This window comes from Hyperolius riggenbachi, chromosome 3 (assembly GCF_040937935.1).
Source record: "Hyperolius riggenbachi isolate aHypRig1 chromosome 3, aHypRig1.pri, whole genome shotgun sequence".
NCBI classification, from domain to species: Eukaryota; Metazoa; Chordata; class Amphibia; order Anura; family Hyperoliidae; genus Hyperolius; species Hyperolius riggenbachi.
In genome coordinates this window covers 224237124-224255656 of record NC_090648.1, presented here as the reverse complement: position 1 = coordinate 224255656, position 18533 = coordinate 224237124, and the positions used below count along the sequence as shown (strand labels likewise).

General features: G+C 46.3%; 1 protein-coding gene across 3 annotated transcripts in view; it reads right to left on the bottom strand.

Moving 5' to 3' along the window:
• The window catches only part of SCAPER (S-phase cyclin A associated protein in the ER), a 325634-nt gene that overhangs the window by 105286 nt on the left and 201815 nt on the right, over window positions 1-18533 (bottom strand). For all 3 annotated transcript variants that reach the window (XM_068275840.1, XM_068275842.1, XM_068275841.1), the window contains exon 22: window positions 17940-18066. In XM_068275840.1, coding sequence (XP_068131941.1) covers window positions 17940-18066 — 127 coding nt within the window. The remainder of the gene's footprint in view (window positions 1-17939; window positions 18067-18533) is intronic.

Below are 18533 nucleotides of genomic sequence, written 5' to 3'. Positions count from 1 at the left end.
GTAAAACATAGCATACCTGATCTGCTACATGCTTGTTTAGGGTATATGGCTAAAAGTATTAGAGATACAGGATCAGGAGGACTGCCAGGCAGTGTGGGAAAGCTGAGGAAATCCACATACTGTCCAAGCAGCAGTAATCATGCATTGCTGCTCACAGTGGAGACTTGCCACAGGTCTATTGGGAGTGATAACACATGGTTTCTGCTGCTTGGCCAGCAGGTGGATTTCCTCAGCTTTTCCACCTCCCATTTAGCCACTGCTGCCAGACAACTGGTATTCTTTTATTATTATTATTTATTATATTTATAAAGCGCCAACATATTACGCAGCGCTCGACAATAAATAGGGATACAGACAATATTTAGGGGTGACATACAGCAAAATGACAATACCTGAATACAAGAAAGACCAGATCACGCTGCACAGTATGAGTACAAGGTAATGCTTAGTCACTGGAGGGGAGCATGGAGATTAGGCAAGTTAGGTTCACTCAGATGCATAGCATGGGTTCACAGTAATGGAGGTGCATGTTCAGGTAGGACACAAAAGGAGGAGGACCCTGCCCAAAGGCTTACAATCTAAAGGGAGAGGTAGGGACACGAGAGGTAGGAGACCAGAGTTCAGCTGTGGGTTTAGAGCACTTGTGAGGGGTAGTAGGCCAGAGTGAAAAGGTGAGTTTTGAGGGCTTTCTTGAAGATGTTGAAGGAGGGGGCTGCCCTAATGGGTGGAGGTAGGGAGTTTCATAGTGTTGGAGCAGCTCTTGAGAAGTCCTGGAGGCGTGCATGGGACTGGGTGATGCGGGGGGCGGTTAGGCGAAGTTCATTGGAAGAGCGGAGTGAGCGGCTAGGTGTGTACCTCTGAGTAAGATCTGAAATGTAGGTTGGACAGGTTTTGTAGGTCAGACACAGTATCTTGAAACTGATTCTGGACTGGATAGGAAGCCAGTGGAGGGATTCAAGGAGGGGATCCGCCATGGTGGAGCGATGGGAGCAGTGGAATTCTGGCTGTCGCATTCATGATGGACTGCAGTGGGGCTGTTCTGGTCATAGGGAGATCAGACAGCAGGGCATTGCAGTAGTCAAGGCAGGTAATTATGAGGGCATGGATGAGGAGTTTGGTGGTGGCAGAGGTCAGGAAAGGGTGAATCTTACAGATGTTACGAAGGTGGAAGTTGCAGAACTTTGTGAGGTTTTGGATGTGGGGAGTGAAGGAGAGTGCGGAGTCCAGGGTGACACCCAGACAGCGGGCTTGAGAGGTAAGGTGAATGGTAGTGTGGTTAACAGTGACATGCACATCTGGGAGGTTTATGGATGTCCGGGGTGGGAAGATCATAAATTCCGTTTTGTCTAGGTTTAGTTTCAGGAACCTAGCGGACATCCAGGAGGAGATGGCGGATAGACAGGAGGAGACCTTGTCCATGGTAGTGGTGGATATGTCAGGGGTGTGGTGGTAGATCTGGGTGTCATCTGCATACAGATGATAGTTAAAACCCATGGAGGAGATAACCTTGCCAATGGAGGATGTGTATAGGGTGAACAGTAGGGGGCCAAGGACCGAACCTTGGGGGCTCCCACCGAGAGATGGTTGGGGGTGGATGAGGACTCATTGAAGGCGGTCGTGAAGGAGCGGTTGGAGAGGTAGGATGAAAGCCAGGACAGGGCAAGATCGTGAATGCCCATGGACTGGAGGGACTGGAGGAGTAGGGGATGATCTACTGTGTCAAAAGCTGCTGAAAGGTCAAGAAGGAGGAGAATGGAGTATTTACCTTCAGCTTTAGCTAAGGCAAGGTCATTGACCACTTTGGTGAGAGCAGTTTCGGTTGAGTGGGCAGGCCGAAATCCAGATTGCAGTGGGTCTAGCAGTGAGTTGGCATTAAGGAACTGGGTCAGGCGTTTGTGAACCAGACGCTCAAGGAGTTTTGAGGCAAAGGGGAGGAGGGAGATAGGACGGTAGTTGGAGGGTAGCGAGGGGTCGAGGGAGGGTTTCTTGAGCAGGGGTAGTACAGTGGCCTGCTTGAAGTCTGAAGGGAAGGTGCCTGTGGATAGGGAGAGGTTGAAAAGGGTAGTGAGGACTGGGGCCAATTCCGTGAAGTGAGGCTGGAGTAAATCAGAAGGGATGGGGGTCAAGGTGGGAAGTAGTGGTATGGGAAGTCTGCAGTAGGTGGATGACTTCCTCTGTGGTAGTAGGAGTGAAGGATGTGAGGGGAGGATAGGGTGGAGGAGGAGCTGGTTGGGAGGGGGTGGGAGGTGAAGATTTGAGATTGGATATTTCCTGGCGGATGGAGACAATTTTGTTGGTGAAGTGGGTGGCTAAATCTGTGGCAGAGAGGGAGGAAACGGAGGGTGGGGGGGGGGGGGGGGGGGGGGGGGGTGTGGGTTTAAGCTGGGAGTTGAAAGTGGCAAAGAGACGCCGGGGGTATCCTTCATATCCCTCTCACATTTGGATCCCTTTAAGATATAGGTATGGCAACCTTAGCATGTATAGTATATACTGTAATACTGTGCTTAAAGGTTCCCTAAAGAGAATGAAAGAGGAGAGTTTAACTTACCTGGGGCTTATTCTAGCCTCATTAAATCCTCCTGCTCCCTTACTGTCATTCCGAGTTGCTCCATTCAGCAGCAGTGCCCTTCTGAAAGCAGGCCAACTTAACCAGTTGTGGGCTACTGCACATGAGCGGCCCTGAGTCTCCTCGATCACACTCCCATAGCCAGAGCTAATGCAGAATGCTTCTGGCCATGGGAACGCGATCAGGAGGCATGCCGCCCTGCATGCAGATGTCAGTAGGGCACTGCCGCTTATGGAAGGAGCACAGAATGACAGTAAGGGCACAGAAGGACTGCAGGGGACTGCAAGAATCCCCAGATAAATTAAACTGGCCTGTTGTATTTAACTTAAGGTTTCCTTAAAAATATCAGTAAACAAGCTACAGTCTGTGCTGTTCTGCTTGAGTACGCTGTCTCAAACCTCCTCCCCTACCTCTAAAGGGTTAGGTACAGGGTTAAACTGACACTGTACACTCATACAGTAATGATCTCTCTATTCAAGTGCTGATAACATCTATAAACACTGTATGGAGAAGGGTCTTCAGCTGAGTCACTTCTGCAATGTCAACAGAAGTGGTGACAACTTTGTCTGCTGAGGTAGAACTGTGACTTCTCATGAGGCACCAATGACAAAACATTCCTATGTGTTCAACGTCTGAAAGCCTTACCGCACTGAAGGATTATGAAAAATTCTTGAGGTTAAGCCAAAATTTCTTCCCATTTATATGCACATTCGATCACTGCAGCAGCCAGGAGGGCGAGTACCGTATATACTTACACACAGGCTTCCTGCTCCGATCTCTGCCGGGGGTTCACATTGATAAAGGGGGGATAAGGATCATTAATGCCACAAGAGGTCTTTTACTTAAAAGTGAAGGTGGCAGCACTAGACTACCAGGGAAAGCTACCAGAGACTAAGCACCCTCATGTATTTTACCATATATATCAGTGGGAACATTAGAGAAAACATCTACCTTTCTCTTTGTTTCATTCTTCACTGTTCAGCTTGCTTCTTAACAGCCCTGATAAAATCCCCGACTGAGCATTCAGTCTGGCTTTGCTATAATGACTCAGCTATAATGATTCCTGAGCAGAGCCAGAAGAGGGCAGGCTTGGACTTGAAAAGACATCAGAGAAGACAGACTGAGCTATAATGATTCCTGAGCAAAGCCAGACTGAATGCTCAGTCGGTGATTTTATCCGGGCTGATAACAAGCAGGTTGAGCAGTGAAGAATGAAACAGAGAGCAGGGTAGGTGTTTTCTCTAATGTTCCCACTGATACATATGGTAACATACATGAGGGTGCTTCGTCTCTGGTTCACTTTAACGGGGAAGGGGGTCAACAAGTTATCAGGGGACCCTAAAAGGGGAGGAAGTAGTACTAGTAGTACAGGGGACCCTAGAAGAGGAAGTGGGTACCTTTAGATCACCAGAAAATCCTTAAAGGGGAAAAGGCAGCACCATTAGACTACCAGGGAATCCCTTTACGGGGAAGGACCACTAATCTACCACGAAAAGCTATTAGGTGGAGGGGGAACTAGATTACCAGGGAAATCTGTTTGAAAAAGAGTGCCTGCTAGACAGCCCAAAATGCTGTAAAGGGAAGGGGGGTACCACTAGACTACTAGGGCTTACATTAAAGCAGATAAGTGGGGAACACTAGACTAGACAGAAACAATATACAATGGGAAGGGGGACCACTAGACTACAGGAAAAGCTCCGCAATACCCCAGGGAAAAATCTCAATAGAGGGGAGGACCACTAGTTCACCAGGACAAGCTAAAACAAAAAAATATGGGAGCTTTTACTTGAGGTAAAAATCCTTGAGTAAATAGTTTACATACTACAATGCCGTCCTGACGAGGACGGCATCACCCCGTTGCCACCTGCTCGGCTCTGTTCTTCTACAAATCATCCAGGATTCTTTGCAATCTCAATATGTGAGAAGTGGGAGCCGTTTTTTTTTTTTAATCCCTGTAGGTTGAGCTAAAGGTATTACTTTATTGAATGAATGTCTTTGTGTTAGTATGCAAAGTGACTCAGATATTTAGAGTATTTTTCATATTTCTGTAAAATCTTATAAATATGCTGTTGGGATGTATAAAAAAAAAATCAATCTTAAATACGTTTTGGTGGTGTTAAAAAAGTGGTTTTGTTTATAACTGATCAGAGGTTTGCTAATGTAGAGTAGCATGTAAGGAAAATACAGTGATTTTACCCCATTTCTATGCTAGTAATACACCTCTTAAAGCTGAATGCTAATGTGGATATTTCAACATGATGATTGGAAAGGGTTGGAGAGGGTCTCCTGAGTACCTTTATTATGATGCAGCTCATAAAGTAGTCCATTTAGTAAGTGAAAAGCTATTGTCCTGCACTCTCTTCCTCCCATGAGAGTATTCTGTATCCGATCTCTGCGATTAGCAGCAATATACCGAGCATCCGGCCCATGTACTGAGCTGTATATTCCAGCCTCTTACTATACAACAACTCCAGGGGAAATTCAATTAACAGTGTCAACTGTATTCTCTCTAGTCAATGGCTCAACACCATCAGGGTGCCTCCTCCCTCCCCCTGTACAAGAGAATTACAACCCACTTTTAAAAATGATCATATACAGGCACGGCTACACAGGGCTAAATCCATCTGTTGGAAGGTTATTGATTCAGCACAAGGGATGAATTTGTCTCCAGGGATTCAGAAGGAATATTTCACAAATATAAAGAATTACTCTCCAGAGAATAATTCAGCACAATTAAAAACACAGAAGATGTGAAATTTATAAAAGAAAATCATTCAGTGATATAATTTCGGAAAAAGCTGTGAATTAACTGATAACTGAATGCCAGTAAAGACAGCACAATTTAAAAAAAAAAGTTACAAAACACAATTCTTCAGACATAGGTTTAGCATATAACAGTATCTGAGAATTCCGTGTGTAGTGATCAAATGTTACATTTCGGTAGCAAACGAGGCCTGAACAGCAACATAACATGTATAAGCTATAGGCTTGCCACACACCAGCGGATGTAAGCCTGACTTCAGGGGCATAAAGACATCATTTGAATATTCAGTAGTGATATATTGTGGATAACCACAGTTGCTCACTTAGAGCAGAATTAACACCTTCAATTTAAAGAGGGCAATACTTTCCCTGTGGTTTTGGGTCACCCTGAGCTACTTTGGTATTCTGTTGTACTGGTCCCAGTGCTATCCCATAGAGCAGGGCTTTTCATCCTTTTCACTCATTGTACCAATTTTTTCACCTGAAAATTTTCAAGTACCACCAGTGTGCCAGCGCAATAGATCTGACCCGATCAAGCTTGGCTGTTTCCAACGGAGAGCCGCAAATGCACATGCATTAATACCAACAAGGAGATCTTCGAGGGGTTCCAGTGCTGGATCCCCTCTACTGAGGAGGAATGGGGAAGCCTTCTTTAGGATCCAGAGGTTTTCTCCCACGGGGAATTTTTTTTCTTACAGGTACACTTTAAGAAAGGGGGGGGGGGCATATGGGAGGGGAATAACAGGATTAATTGGTGGGGGGAAAAAGATTAAAATTAGATTGCTAGCTTACAGACTGCCATTATTAGCAGTCTGTAGGTAGATTGCCACTATAGGTACCACTTCAATATAGGTAGCCTCACCCACCACCGTAGAGCTGGGCAGTGACTTGCTACAAAATTCGGTTCCCCCTTATTTGCTCCTCTCTGTGCTGTCCCGCGTAATAGTTCAGACCTTAGATCAGTGGTAACCTGGCCGCAGTAAAGAGACAGCAAGACGAGCGGTCCACACTGCCGACAGGGCAGCAAAGTGAGGGGCAGCCGTTGTTTGTGGAGGCAGGATGGGACCAGGACAAGTGGCAGATGGGCAATTAAGTAGCAGGCAAACTTGGAATGTACCACCTGGCCGACGCCAAAGTACCACTGGTGGTACGCGTACCACAGGTTGAAAAGCCCTGCCATAGAGCCATATCAATATCTGCCATGCACTGAGGAGGACCAAAAGTTTGAAACATGCTGTCTGCATGTAGTTCTGGATGTAAGCCTGGCTTCAAGGGCATAAAGAGATAATTTGCATACTCAGTAGTAATGCATTGCGGGTAACCACAGTTGCTCACTTCAAACTGAATTTTTGCAAATACCTTCTGTTTTACACTGAGCGTTACATAAAATGAAAGAGCTCCTGATGAAACATTTTAAATGAGATTTATTTGAGATCTACTATTCAATATAGTCGCCTGGCGTTTTCAAGACTTACTGCTGTCATTTTCCATGTTTTATTGCCCGAGGAAGCAGGATTACACCTGTGAAACGCGTTGCACTGTTTTGTATGGAGTAGATCAATAACTTTTCTATGACATTGAACTTGCACAAGTGATTGTGTGTCTACCTAAAGGTGGTAAGTCCCCCTCTGCCTCCCCAGCAAGTTTTAATCATTTTATCAAATTGTATTCTTTTGGCGCCTCTGTTTTCTGTATACGATATTCAATATACTTACACACAGATCTAAACAAACTTCACCACTGAGAAAAAGGACAATCTAAGTTGAGGCTTTTTGTCATATAATAGAAAAACAATTGTGATAACAACAGGCACTATGTACAGAAAACTGACCGCTTCAGAGTCATTTCTCACATGTCTTACTTACACAGTCCCTATCTCATTTGTTAATGGGGATTATCTGTATACTGCATAACTGATCAAATACTTCGATATGAGCATGCGAGCACTAAACAATTTAAATGCATGTTCATAAAAAACAAAACAAAACAAAAACAAAAAAACAACAACAATCAGTTCCTGGGAGACATCAGATTGGTAAGAAGTTGGTTGTGCCTACAATCCGATCTATCTCGCACTTTGTACAATACAATAACTGATAGTGTGGCATTGGTTTATAGATGGTCCTCACTGTACATGTAGCTTTTTAGGGACCACATGTAATAGCTGTAATTTTCACCTGGGATGGGGGTACGCCTGATAAGATATTAATGCAGGAAGTGATACTACCTCACTAGGGCCCCACTAATGGCTTCAATTTTGAGAACATGATTTAAAGTTAATGGGGAACTCTGTAGAATAGAAAGCTGTTCTGCTATCTGATTGGCAGCAAAATACATGTGGAGGAAAGGCAAAGACTCCGATCCAAGTAATCCCTCAATTGTGGCTTTTAATGGGAATAACTCTCCGTAGCAGTACTGGTATATCCGATATCTGATAACAAACAGTTACGGTTAGGGCCTGACTGGGTAAGGCTACAAAATACATCCCCCTCTGGAATTTTATCATCCAAATGCTGCACACTTTGAAAGCTGAGCCAGTGCGTGAAACGAATCCTTCCTACATATCAGGAGCTGAAAATGACTGCATTTTGCACAAATTGCTGTGCAGGATTGCACAGGCAACCAAAAAGGGAAAGAAGAAAATTCCCTGAAATGTCAAACTGTCACATTCAGGTGACTGTGAAGGAAGATGAATTGCCTGCCTAGTTATTATTCTATGGATACCATATATCGTCTGGGTTCATTATTTTCATTGGGCTACATGCAGATATGCAGACGCTATGGGGGCATTGTGGCTAAGCAGTTCACAATCTTGACTAGCTGATCTAGCGTCCCAGAATCCGTTCTAATCTCTGCCACTGTCTACACTGGGTTTTGCGGGTTCTCAGTATCCAAAATCATAGTTGAATGTTGACTGGCTTTCATCCAAACTAGCCATACATTGCAAGCACTAAATGAAAGAACAGTAAGAACACTGGACTATAAATTCATTCGTGGGCTGCACCTATCAGTGTTATTTAATGTAGTTAGTAAAGTGTCATGGTAGAAGTGTGAACACTACATAAATATGTACATGAAATGCATAATTAAACACAGTAGCATGTAAAGGCTCATTTTCAATAACATGGGCACATTTGGTTTTCTTTAAACTCTTCATGGTCTGAGGTTACAAACAGAAAGTGAATGGTAAACACAGCCAAACATTTTGCTTCAAATTAGATAGGATCTTTGCTAAATACTAGTTTGGGATTTTAAAATGACAGAGCATGAAGTTCTATCACAATTGAACATGACAGTTATGAGTTCAGGCTGTACGTTTCCTGGTAATGACAAGCAAGGATAACCTCACAAGAAAATCAGGACCAAAAACAGAGAAGTAATGAGGACCATACATGAGGATTTACAGATATGTGGGAAACACCTTTTTCACTCAAAGCACAGATTCTACTGTACTGTGTATAGTCAGTTCTGACACAAGGAGAGGGATTCACTAAGGCATTGTAAAGGTGTGTATGGCGCACACAGATTAAGCAATAAACAGCATAAGCATGGTGTGTGGTGACATAAAAGGCACTGCTTAGAAGCAGTTTTTACAGTAAGCAGGGATGCATTTGAAACATTTTCTCTAATATTTCTCTCAGTAAAATGATAGAATTATGTAATGTTTGGACTATTTTAGCGTTAACATTTTTTAAAAAAATGAAAAACTAGTGTACCTCTACCCTTCTTTTTAAACTCCATTAACTCTTTGTCCCTCATGCAGGCCGATCCCCAAGCAATACTAGCTCTCAAGTTCTGTAAAATTGAGAAGTAATTTGCAGAAGACGAGTGACAAAGCATTCTGCAACACCAACCAACAAAGGATGGACAAACTGGGCTTATTTAGGTGGTTCGGAAGTCCCTGAAGAATATCAGACTGTATGAATGACAAAAATTAATAAAGCTTTGGGGAAAGGTGTGTGTGTGTGTGTGTGTGTGTGTGTGTGTGTGTGTGTGTGTGTGTGTGTGTGTGTGTGTGTGTGTGTGTGTGTGTGTGTGTGCGTGCGTGCGTGCGTGCGTGCGTGCGTGTACTTGTATAGGGGCTAGGTTGGAGGTGGGCAGTGGTGTCAAGATTCTTAGTCACCATGGTTTTAATTAATAAATGTGTAAGGGGGCTGCCATATGGCCAGTGGCCAGCAATGTATAGGGAAAAAGTACACATACCAGTATTTTCGGACCATAAGGCGGGTTTAGAGGGAAAAAAAACGGGGGGTGAGGGGGCAATGGGATTTGAGGAAATATACTGAACTTGGTGCGTCCATGGTTCAGGGGCATCTTGTGGATCATTTCCCTCCAATTATTAAGTCCTCCTTGTACTTTATGTTCCCCCTTGTCCCCATGTGTCCTCCTCTATCACCCCTGTGCTCTCCTGTGTCCACAGTATACCGCAGCTCCCAAACACCAGGTTCTAACTGGTAACCGATGATGGTTTGTACAGAATGCTCCTTCCCAGCTCAGCTGCTTCCTCCTCCTGAGCCCCGAAACTTCCAGGAAATCTCCATTCTCCATGAATCATCATAGCTGGCTGTCCCCACATCCCTTCCCCTCCGTTATACTTCCCTTAAGACAGAGACTCCCCTACCTACAGAAATCAGTATGAAACGAAGAAAGAAATAAAAACCGCTGCACTCTCTCCCCCCATCCTGAGGTGCTGGAACCCAGTAGTAGCAAAGGGTAGGCTTAAAAGTAGTGTCCGCACACTCCAGAAGGTGATATCCTAAAGCAGTGCTGTCCAACTGGCATCCCGCGGGCCGCATCCGGCCCGCCAGGCCTCCTGTTGCGGCCCGCTCCTCTCCCCGGGATGCAGGCATGGCGTGCGCTATGGGCACCATGCCTGCTCCCTCTTGTGTGGCCTCTCCTGTGTCCCCGCTGCCTCAAAGCTCACTAGCTCACTAGCTCAGACCTCACAGATCGCGGCGACTGAGGCTAACAGAGTGCGCATATTACCCGCACGGAGTACGTCACATGCGGAAGTAAAATCAGTCACTTCCGCATGTGACGTTCTGCCGCGCGGGTGTTATGCGCGCGCTCTGCTTGTTTCAGTCGCCGCGATCTGTGAGGTCTGAGCTAGTGAGCTGTGAGGCAGCGGCAGCGGGGCACAGGAGAGAGGTAACGGGCGAGGCAATGGGGGAAACGCCTGTCACTCTCACTGGGGGGCACCTGTCACTCTCACTGGGGGGCACCTGTCACTCTCACTGGGGGGCACCTGCCACTCTCACTGGGGGAACACCTGTCACTCTCACTGGGGGAACACCTGTCACTCTCACTGGGGGGCACCTGTCACTCTCACTGGGGGGCACCTGTCACTCTCTAACTTGGGGGGCACCTGTCACTCTCTAACTGGGGGGCACCTGTCACTCTCTAACTGGGGGGCACCTGTCACTATCTAACTGGGGGGCACCTGTCACTCTCACTGGGGGGCACCTGTCACTCTCACTGGCGGGCACCTGTCACTCTCACTGGGGGGCACCTTTCACTCTCACTGGGGGGCACCCGTCACTCTCACTGGGGGAACACCTGTCACTCTCACTGGGGGGCACCTGTCACTCTCTAACTTGGGGGGCACCTGTCACTCTCTAACAGGGGGGCACCTGTCACTCTCTAACTGGGGGGCACCTGTCACTCTCTAACTGGGGGGCACCTGTCACTATCTAACTGGGGGGCACCTGTCACTATCTAACTGGGGGACACCTGTCACTAACTGGGGGGACACCTGTCACTATCTAACTGGGGGGACACCTGTCACTTACTGGGGGGGGCACCTGTCACTATCTTCTGCCTATTTATGTGAAATGCTCTCTATTTATGTGCCTCATGACTGCTGAATTTGTCATCTTGGGGGCCTCATGATTGCTGAATTTGTCTTGTTGGGGGCCTCATGATTTGTTGGGGGCATCACGATTGCTGAATTTGTCTTGTTGGGGGCCTCAAGATTGCTGATTTTGTCTTGTTGGGGGCCTCAAGATTGCTGATTTTGTCTTGTTGGGGGCCTCAAGATTGCTGAATTTGTCTTGTTGGGGGCCTCAAGATTGCTGAATTTGTCTTGTTGGGGGCCTCATGATTGCTGAATTTGTCTTGTTGGGGGTCACATGATTGCGAACTGCGAGACTATGGAAAAGCTGAATCGTCATCATGAAACAATAGCGTTAAACCTACTTTTTAAGCTTTTTAAAACGGAAAATAAAACTGGGAGGTTCTAAAAAACCCCACATTTTTCAGGAGTAGGATGGATGAAATTGTTTATCATCACAGTTTATTTTCAACTTGGATTTTCCATAATGTTCATGTATGAGTTAAAACCTTTGTATGTAGTTTAAATTGCTGTTGCCACTTTGCGATAGATAAGTGACTTTTGGGTTGCAGTTTGGACACTCGGCCTCCAAAAGGTTCACCACCACTGTCCTAATCTAATGTCCCACATTGCTAAATTCATGTAAATTTGTCTCCACCTGTGGCCACACCCGCATTCTGGTCCATGGCCACACCCATTTTTTGTCAAGCTCGCCGCTCTACGCTCAACGGAACCCTTGTGGTTTTTGGCGCGCTGCGCGCGCCACACATCTTCACCGACATCTTAAATTGCATTTTGTGGAAAGTGCTGCCAATCTAATTGTCCTTTAATTGCATTTTTTCCTGGGGGGGGGGGGGGGGGGGGGTCTGCGACTCTAGCAAGAACCTTCGGCCCTCCACCATGGGGTCTGAAAAAAAAAAGGCCCTCCATGCCCATGAAGTTGGACAGCACTGTCCTAAAGCTTTTATTAAACAACCACAAGACGAGATAACATTGCTAATTTTATCTTATCTTGTGGTTGTTTAATAAAAGCTTTTGAATGTCACCTGCCGGAGGGTGTGGACACTACTTTTAAGCCTAGAAATCAGTATGCATGAAGTGTATTGACGGTAAGTAACTACTTTCCTGCTTTAAGTACGCTTTAGGTGCTGCAATTAAAACCTCCTGAGTTTTTTCCTACTTGTGATGGTCACGTAATTATTGCATAACATGACCATGTTGCCAGTGAAGGAGAAGACGCCGGAGTCAGAAAAAACAGAATTATTACTGGGAAAGGGAAGGGAGCTTCCCTTTCCCAGTAATAATTCTATTAGGGATAATTTGAGCACAACTTATGCTGAAGCTAACGCCTCCCTTTACCGTACCTGTTTTGAATGCAAGGTGTGTAATCTGCCTGTTATTTGAGCTCTGAATACTTGTGCAGGTAGTCAATTCAGGTGCAGCGTCTGTTTGGAAGCGCTGCCATTTCCTTCTGCTGTACAAAACTTAAGTATACTTCAGGCTAGCTGCCTCCAGGGGTGTCAGCTTGCATTCAAATTTTAGAATTTAGATTAGTGTTAGCACATACTTTGCATCCGATTTGTATTCAAGGTGTGTATTTAACCCCAAGGGGCTGGGCATATCTCTGGAGCTTTCACTTCACTTGCAGCCTGTGAGCGCTGCCCATTGCTTGCTGTCTTTTGAACAAAAGGGAAGGAAGCTGGCTGGAGTTAGAAGGTATAGTTATCATGGGACTTTGACTTCGGCTTTAAAGGACACCCGAGGTGAAAATAAACAAATGAATCTTCCTTCTCCTAAAAATGAATTTTTAAGATATTCCACAGTTTTATTTTATGTTTAAATCTACTTTTTAAGTTTTAATGGTTTTATTGTTTTTTCTCAATGACACGTCAATTGAAGTATGCCAGAGCTAAAATCTATGAACTATTGACCCTTTTTTATCTCTTTCCTGCTCTCAGAAGCCATTTTCTGCTAGAAAAGTGTTTTATATTTGGAATTTCTTATCAGTGAGGGTCACACTGTAGTCACTTCCTGTCTGAGTCAGGACCGAGTCAGCCAGACATACCTGATATTTAACTCTTTCAGGCCGAGAAAGAAAAAAAAGGAACACAGCGTAGTTATTTGTGTGCTAGGCAATGTACATACACATGTCTATCTCATCATGTCACGTCACCTCGGGTATCCTTTAATGCAAAAGACTGACTTGCACTACTACTTGCTGAACAATTATCGCACGGGGCTGCAGCGACCGCGAGTTGACTCTACACCCATGCCTCCTCAACCCACACGCATCACCTACACCAGGGGACTGCAACCTTTAAGACATAAAGGGCCACTTGGACCCGTTTCCGAAAAGAGAAAATAAACTGGGAGCCGCAAAACCATTATAAAACAAATCGTTAGCAGATATGACCCCCATATGCACAAATCGTTAGCAGATATGATCCCCATATGCACAATCCTTCAGCAGATATGACCCCCATATGCACAAATCGTTAGCAGATATGACCCCCATATGCACAATTCTTCAGCAGATATGACCCCCATATGCACAAATCGTTAGCAGATATGACCCCCATATGCACAATCCTTCAGCAGATCTGACCCCAATATGCACAATCCTTCAGCAGATCTGAAAAGAAAAACCCATTTACTCACGTAGTCAGAAGACCTCCTGTCACGATCTCCTGTCCCGACCTTGTGGCGCGCAACTCCCACAATCCTCTTCCTACGTCACGTCCTGCCTGCATTACACTGCAGGGCTACGGGAAAATGGCCGCCCGAAGCCCTGCAATGCGCTGGTCCAGCGGCCTCTCTGATAGGCTGCCGGCCAGCGACAGCACATGCGCGCCGCAGCCACTGACACCGGAGCCGCAGCTGAGCCGGCTGACACGCGCCCCGCAGCCACTGACACCGGAGCCGCGGAGAAGGTGAAAAAGAGCCGCATGCGGCTCCGGAGCCGCGGGTTGCCGACCCCTGACCTACACCATGCCTCCCGTGCCCCCTCAACTCGCATGCATCACCTACACCAGATCACAGCTCCTAAAATGGGAGACTAGCGCAGCCCTGCACCCAGAGGACAGGCTCCTGTTTGACTCTGTCTGGAGCCACGTCCAAAAAATCACTGCCCCCGGGTCAGGGCCCTGCTGGGGCCAGCGACGGAGAGGCTGTCGTGCCGGCACCCATGCGAGACTGAGAAGGAAAGGACTACGATCATCCATCCCCGCTGTCCTCCTGGCAAATGTCTTCTCTCTCCCAAACAAGTTGGACGAACTGCGGCTCCTCAGCAACAAGAGGGAACTTCGCAGCAACACCCCAGTCCTCTGCTTCACAGAATCATTGCTGCACGACAACATCCTCGACAGTGCCCTCCATCTCCCTGGCTTCAGCATCATCCGGGCAGACCGTGACAGCGTGTTCTCTGGGAAAAGAAAAGGGGGTGGCATCTGCTTCTACATCAGCTCTGCCTGGTGCCCCAACACCTCTGTTCTTGCCAAAAGATGCTCCCCAGATCTGGAACTCCTTCTGGTTAACTGCAGACCCGTATACTCACCAAGGGAATTTTCCTCCTATGTCCTTGTTGGGGTGTACATTCCTCCTGACGCTGATGTCAAAACGGCCCTGCGCGTGCTCAGCGACACCATCACACAGTGGGAGTTGTCCCTTCCGGACTAGTTATTCATTATCTTAGGGGACTTCAACAAGGCCAACCTACGCCATGAACTTCCGCACTACCACCAGCATGTCACCTGCCCCACCAGGAACGCCAACACTCTGGACCACTGCTATACGGTCCTGAAAGATGCCTACAAGGCAACGCCGCGAGCTGCACTGCGCTCATCGGACCACTGCATCATTCACTGCATCATACCCACCTACAGGAGACGCCTGGAAACTGCAAAACGAGTCCTAAGATCCTGCAAAGTCTGGTCGGAGGAGGCAAAACAACAACTTCAAGCCTGCTTCGACTGTACGGACTGGAAGGCTCTGGAAACACCGAACTTAGATGAGTGGGCAGACGTTGTATCCTCGTACATCAGCTTTTGCGAGGAGCAGTGTGTACCAACAAAAATCCGCAAACACTACCCGAACGATAAACCTTGGTTCTCCAATAAACTTCGGCATCTGCGCAGAAGCAAGGAACTGGCGTTTAAGTCTGGCAACCAGGAGGAGTATAGGAGGGCAAAAAACACCCTAAACAAGTAACTGAGGGCCGCCAAAAAGAACTACGCTGTAAAACTGGAACAGAACCTCTCCTCAAGAAACACACAAACTGTCTGGAAGGGGCTCAAGGCTGCCACGAACTACAAGCCCCCTCCGCAGCATGCAACTCCCAGCACCGAGCTTGCTGAGAACCTCAGTGAGTTCTATTGCAGATTTGAGAATCCAGCAAGGTCCCCAGAGCCTCCGGCCACCTCCTCTGACTTAGAACCCCCACATCCAAGACCACCCCCCCTAGCAGTGTATGAGGATGATATCAGGAAACACCTGTCAGGGATTAATGCAAGGAAAGCCTCAGGCCCAGATGGATTGTCACCAGCCTGTCTGAAAACCTGCGCACAGCAGCTTGCTCCCATTCTCTCATCCATCTTCACCAAATCCATCCAGGAAGGCAGGGTCCCTGCTTGCTTCAAGAGGTCCACAATCATCCCGGTCCCCAATAAACATGGTGTCTCAGACCTCAACAATTTCAGGCCGGTGGCTCTCACCTCGGTCATCATGAAATCCTTTGAAAGCTTGGTTTTGCCTTTCCTCAAGCAATCAACCGAGTCCCTGCTGAACCGGTTTCAGTTTTCATATAGAGCAAACAGGTCTACTGACGACGCCATAAACATCTGCCTGGAGCTTGTAAATGAAAACCTGGACAGACCTGACTCATACGCCAGGATCCTTCTACTCGACTTTAGCTCGGCGTTTAACACCATCAGCCCCCTAATACTTCAAGAAAATCTTGCTGCCTTTGGGGTCCACCCCACCCTCTGCCTCTGGATCACAAACTTCCTAAGTAATAGATCCCAGGCCGTCAAGCTGGACACTATCATCTCCCAACCAAGGACCACCAATACAGGGGCCCCTCAAGGTTGCGTACTGTCGCCGTTCCTATTCTCCCTATACACTAACAATTGTAGGTCCACCACGGACTCCGTCAAAGTCCTCAAGTTCGCTGACGACACCACCATCGTTGGCCTCACCTCTGGGAATGAGCAGCAGGAGTATCGCCACCAGATTGACAGAATTTGTCACTGGTGTAGGGAGAACGGGCTGGTCCTCAACACTACAAAAACAGTTGAGATGATTGTCGATTTTAGGAAACGCGCCACCACCCCCACCCCCGATCAGCATTGACGGCACGGCAGTTGAGAACGTCCCCTGTGCACGCCTCCTTGGCACGACAATCTCTAAGGACCTGACTTGGAAAGCCAACACTACCTCAACCCAGAAAAAAGGCCAGCAGATGCTATTTTTCCTACGCCAACTAAAGAAGTTCGGTATGGCCCGCGAGCTTCTGACGAGCTTCTACACTGCCACAATTGAATCTGTCCTCTGCTCCTCCATCCTGGTCTGGTATGCTGGCTCCTCCGCCAGCGACAGACACACACTGCAGAGGGTCATCAGATCAGCAGAGAGAATCATCGGGAAACCACTCCCCTCTCTTGACCAAATTTTCAACTCTAGACTGCGCTCCAGAGCTTAAAGTGGATCCGAGATGAACTTTTACTCATTGCATAATTGTGTTCCTTACATATAGTTTATAGGGCATTCCTCAAGCCAAATACTTGTTTTGTTTTAGTACCCTAATTTCCTATAAACTAAATAAGCCACACCCACAGCTTCTCCAGAGTGCCTTGGCGCTTGCAAGGGATTGTGGGATTTCAGTCTGGGCAGGTGAAAAAGTTGTTACTAGCTATAGATTTCAGAGGCAGAGTTTTCACAATCTGAGAGCTGCAGTGCAGATACAGATCAGTTGCCTGTGTAATGGAGGAGATAAGAGTGGAGTTTTCACAGAATATGCAGATTAGCATGCCTAGATACAGATAAGCTTGCCTGTGTGTGTAATTGTGTAATAGTGACAAGCAGAAAACATGTCTGCTCCCATTGTATCACAGGAAAAAATATGAATATACTGTTGAAGCTGTTTGAAGATAGATTTGCTGTGTAAACTATCTAAACTTTAGATAAGATATATAGACAAGTCACTTGTTATATTTAGTTTTTCATCTCGGATCCGCTTTAAAAAATCGCTAATGACCCGTCCAAACCAGATTTCAACTTCTTTAGTAGGCTCCCCTTAGGCCGGAGATTCCGATCCATCTGCACCAGGACCACAAGGCACAGGAACAGTTTCTTCCCCTCAGCCGTAAACTATCTGAACTCTTAGAACCCTCCTCATCCAACCACGACAAGTGGTGTCTGGTAGCACCTAGCCTGACTGCACGGCTGCACACTTCATATTTACGTGTTCAAATGTGTCCAAATGCTGTAACTGTACCCTTTATATTGTCTGTCTGCTTACATATATGTATCGTTATGTCCTGCTCGTTCTCACACTAGCCCTGTACTTGCCAAACCCAATTCCGGGCACGGCCCAGTCGTGCTTGGCGAAATAAAAGATTCTGATTCTGCATAACAGAAACTTTAAATGGCAACCTGCTCAAATCAAACCAGGTTCCACACAGTATTTATCGGCATGAATATCCTATAAATCTAATACTCCACTGTGCAAGGTAGTCATAACAATAATAAATATTTTTAAAACAGAAGTGAAATAGTAGGGCTTGCCTGTTTCTCTAATATCCGAGAGATCTCCCCCAGAGCTCTGTCCAGAGCAGACACTTTATTGGTGGCCCATACGCCGGTGTCTTGTGTTTGCAGTTGTTTCTGAAGATCTTTGGTAAGTCTCTGCAGCCTGAAAACATACACAATAATTTAAGAACTACATTCAACTCATATTTACTGAATGAGCTGTCAGTTGTATTTGTGAAATGAATGTCTATACCTACAGTATAGCAACACAGCAGAACACAAAAGAGTAGCTTTTTGGGTAGAGAACACTTAAATTATTTAATTGTAGATATTGACAAATGGATTACACCCAAACTCACCCATACTTTTTTATGCTGAAGGAGGAAGTAGGTCACATTGTTTGCCATTTCAATAAGTCAGAGAGCATGGTTTCTTGACCCAACCTCCACTCTGCTATTTTCAACTTCAAGACAAACAAAGCCGTCAGAGTCTCAGTACTGAGACTGCTGATCTGTTTATCCTGATCCACTGTGTCTTGAGATTTAATTTATGGATACGACTTCACTTTTTTTTTTAGAACTCTATGGTAAAGTTCATAACTAAATGTTCCATTAAAGAAAGCAAGCGATC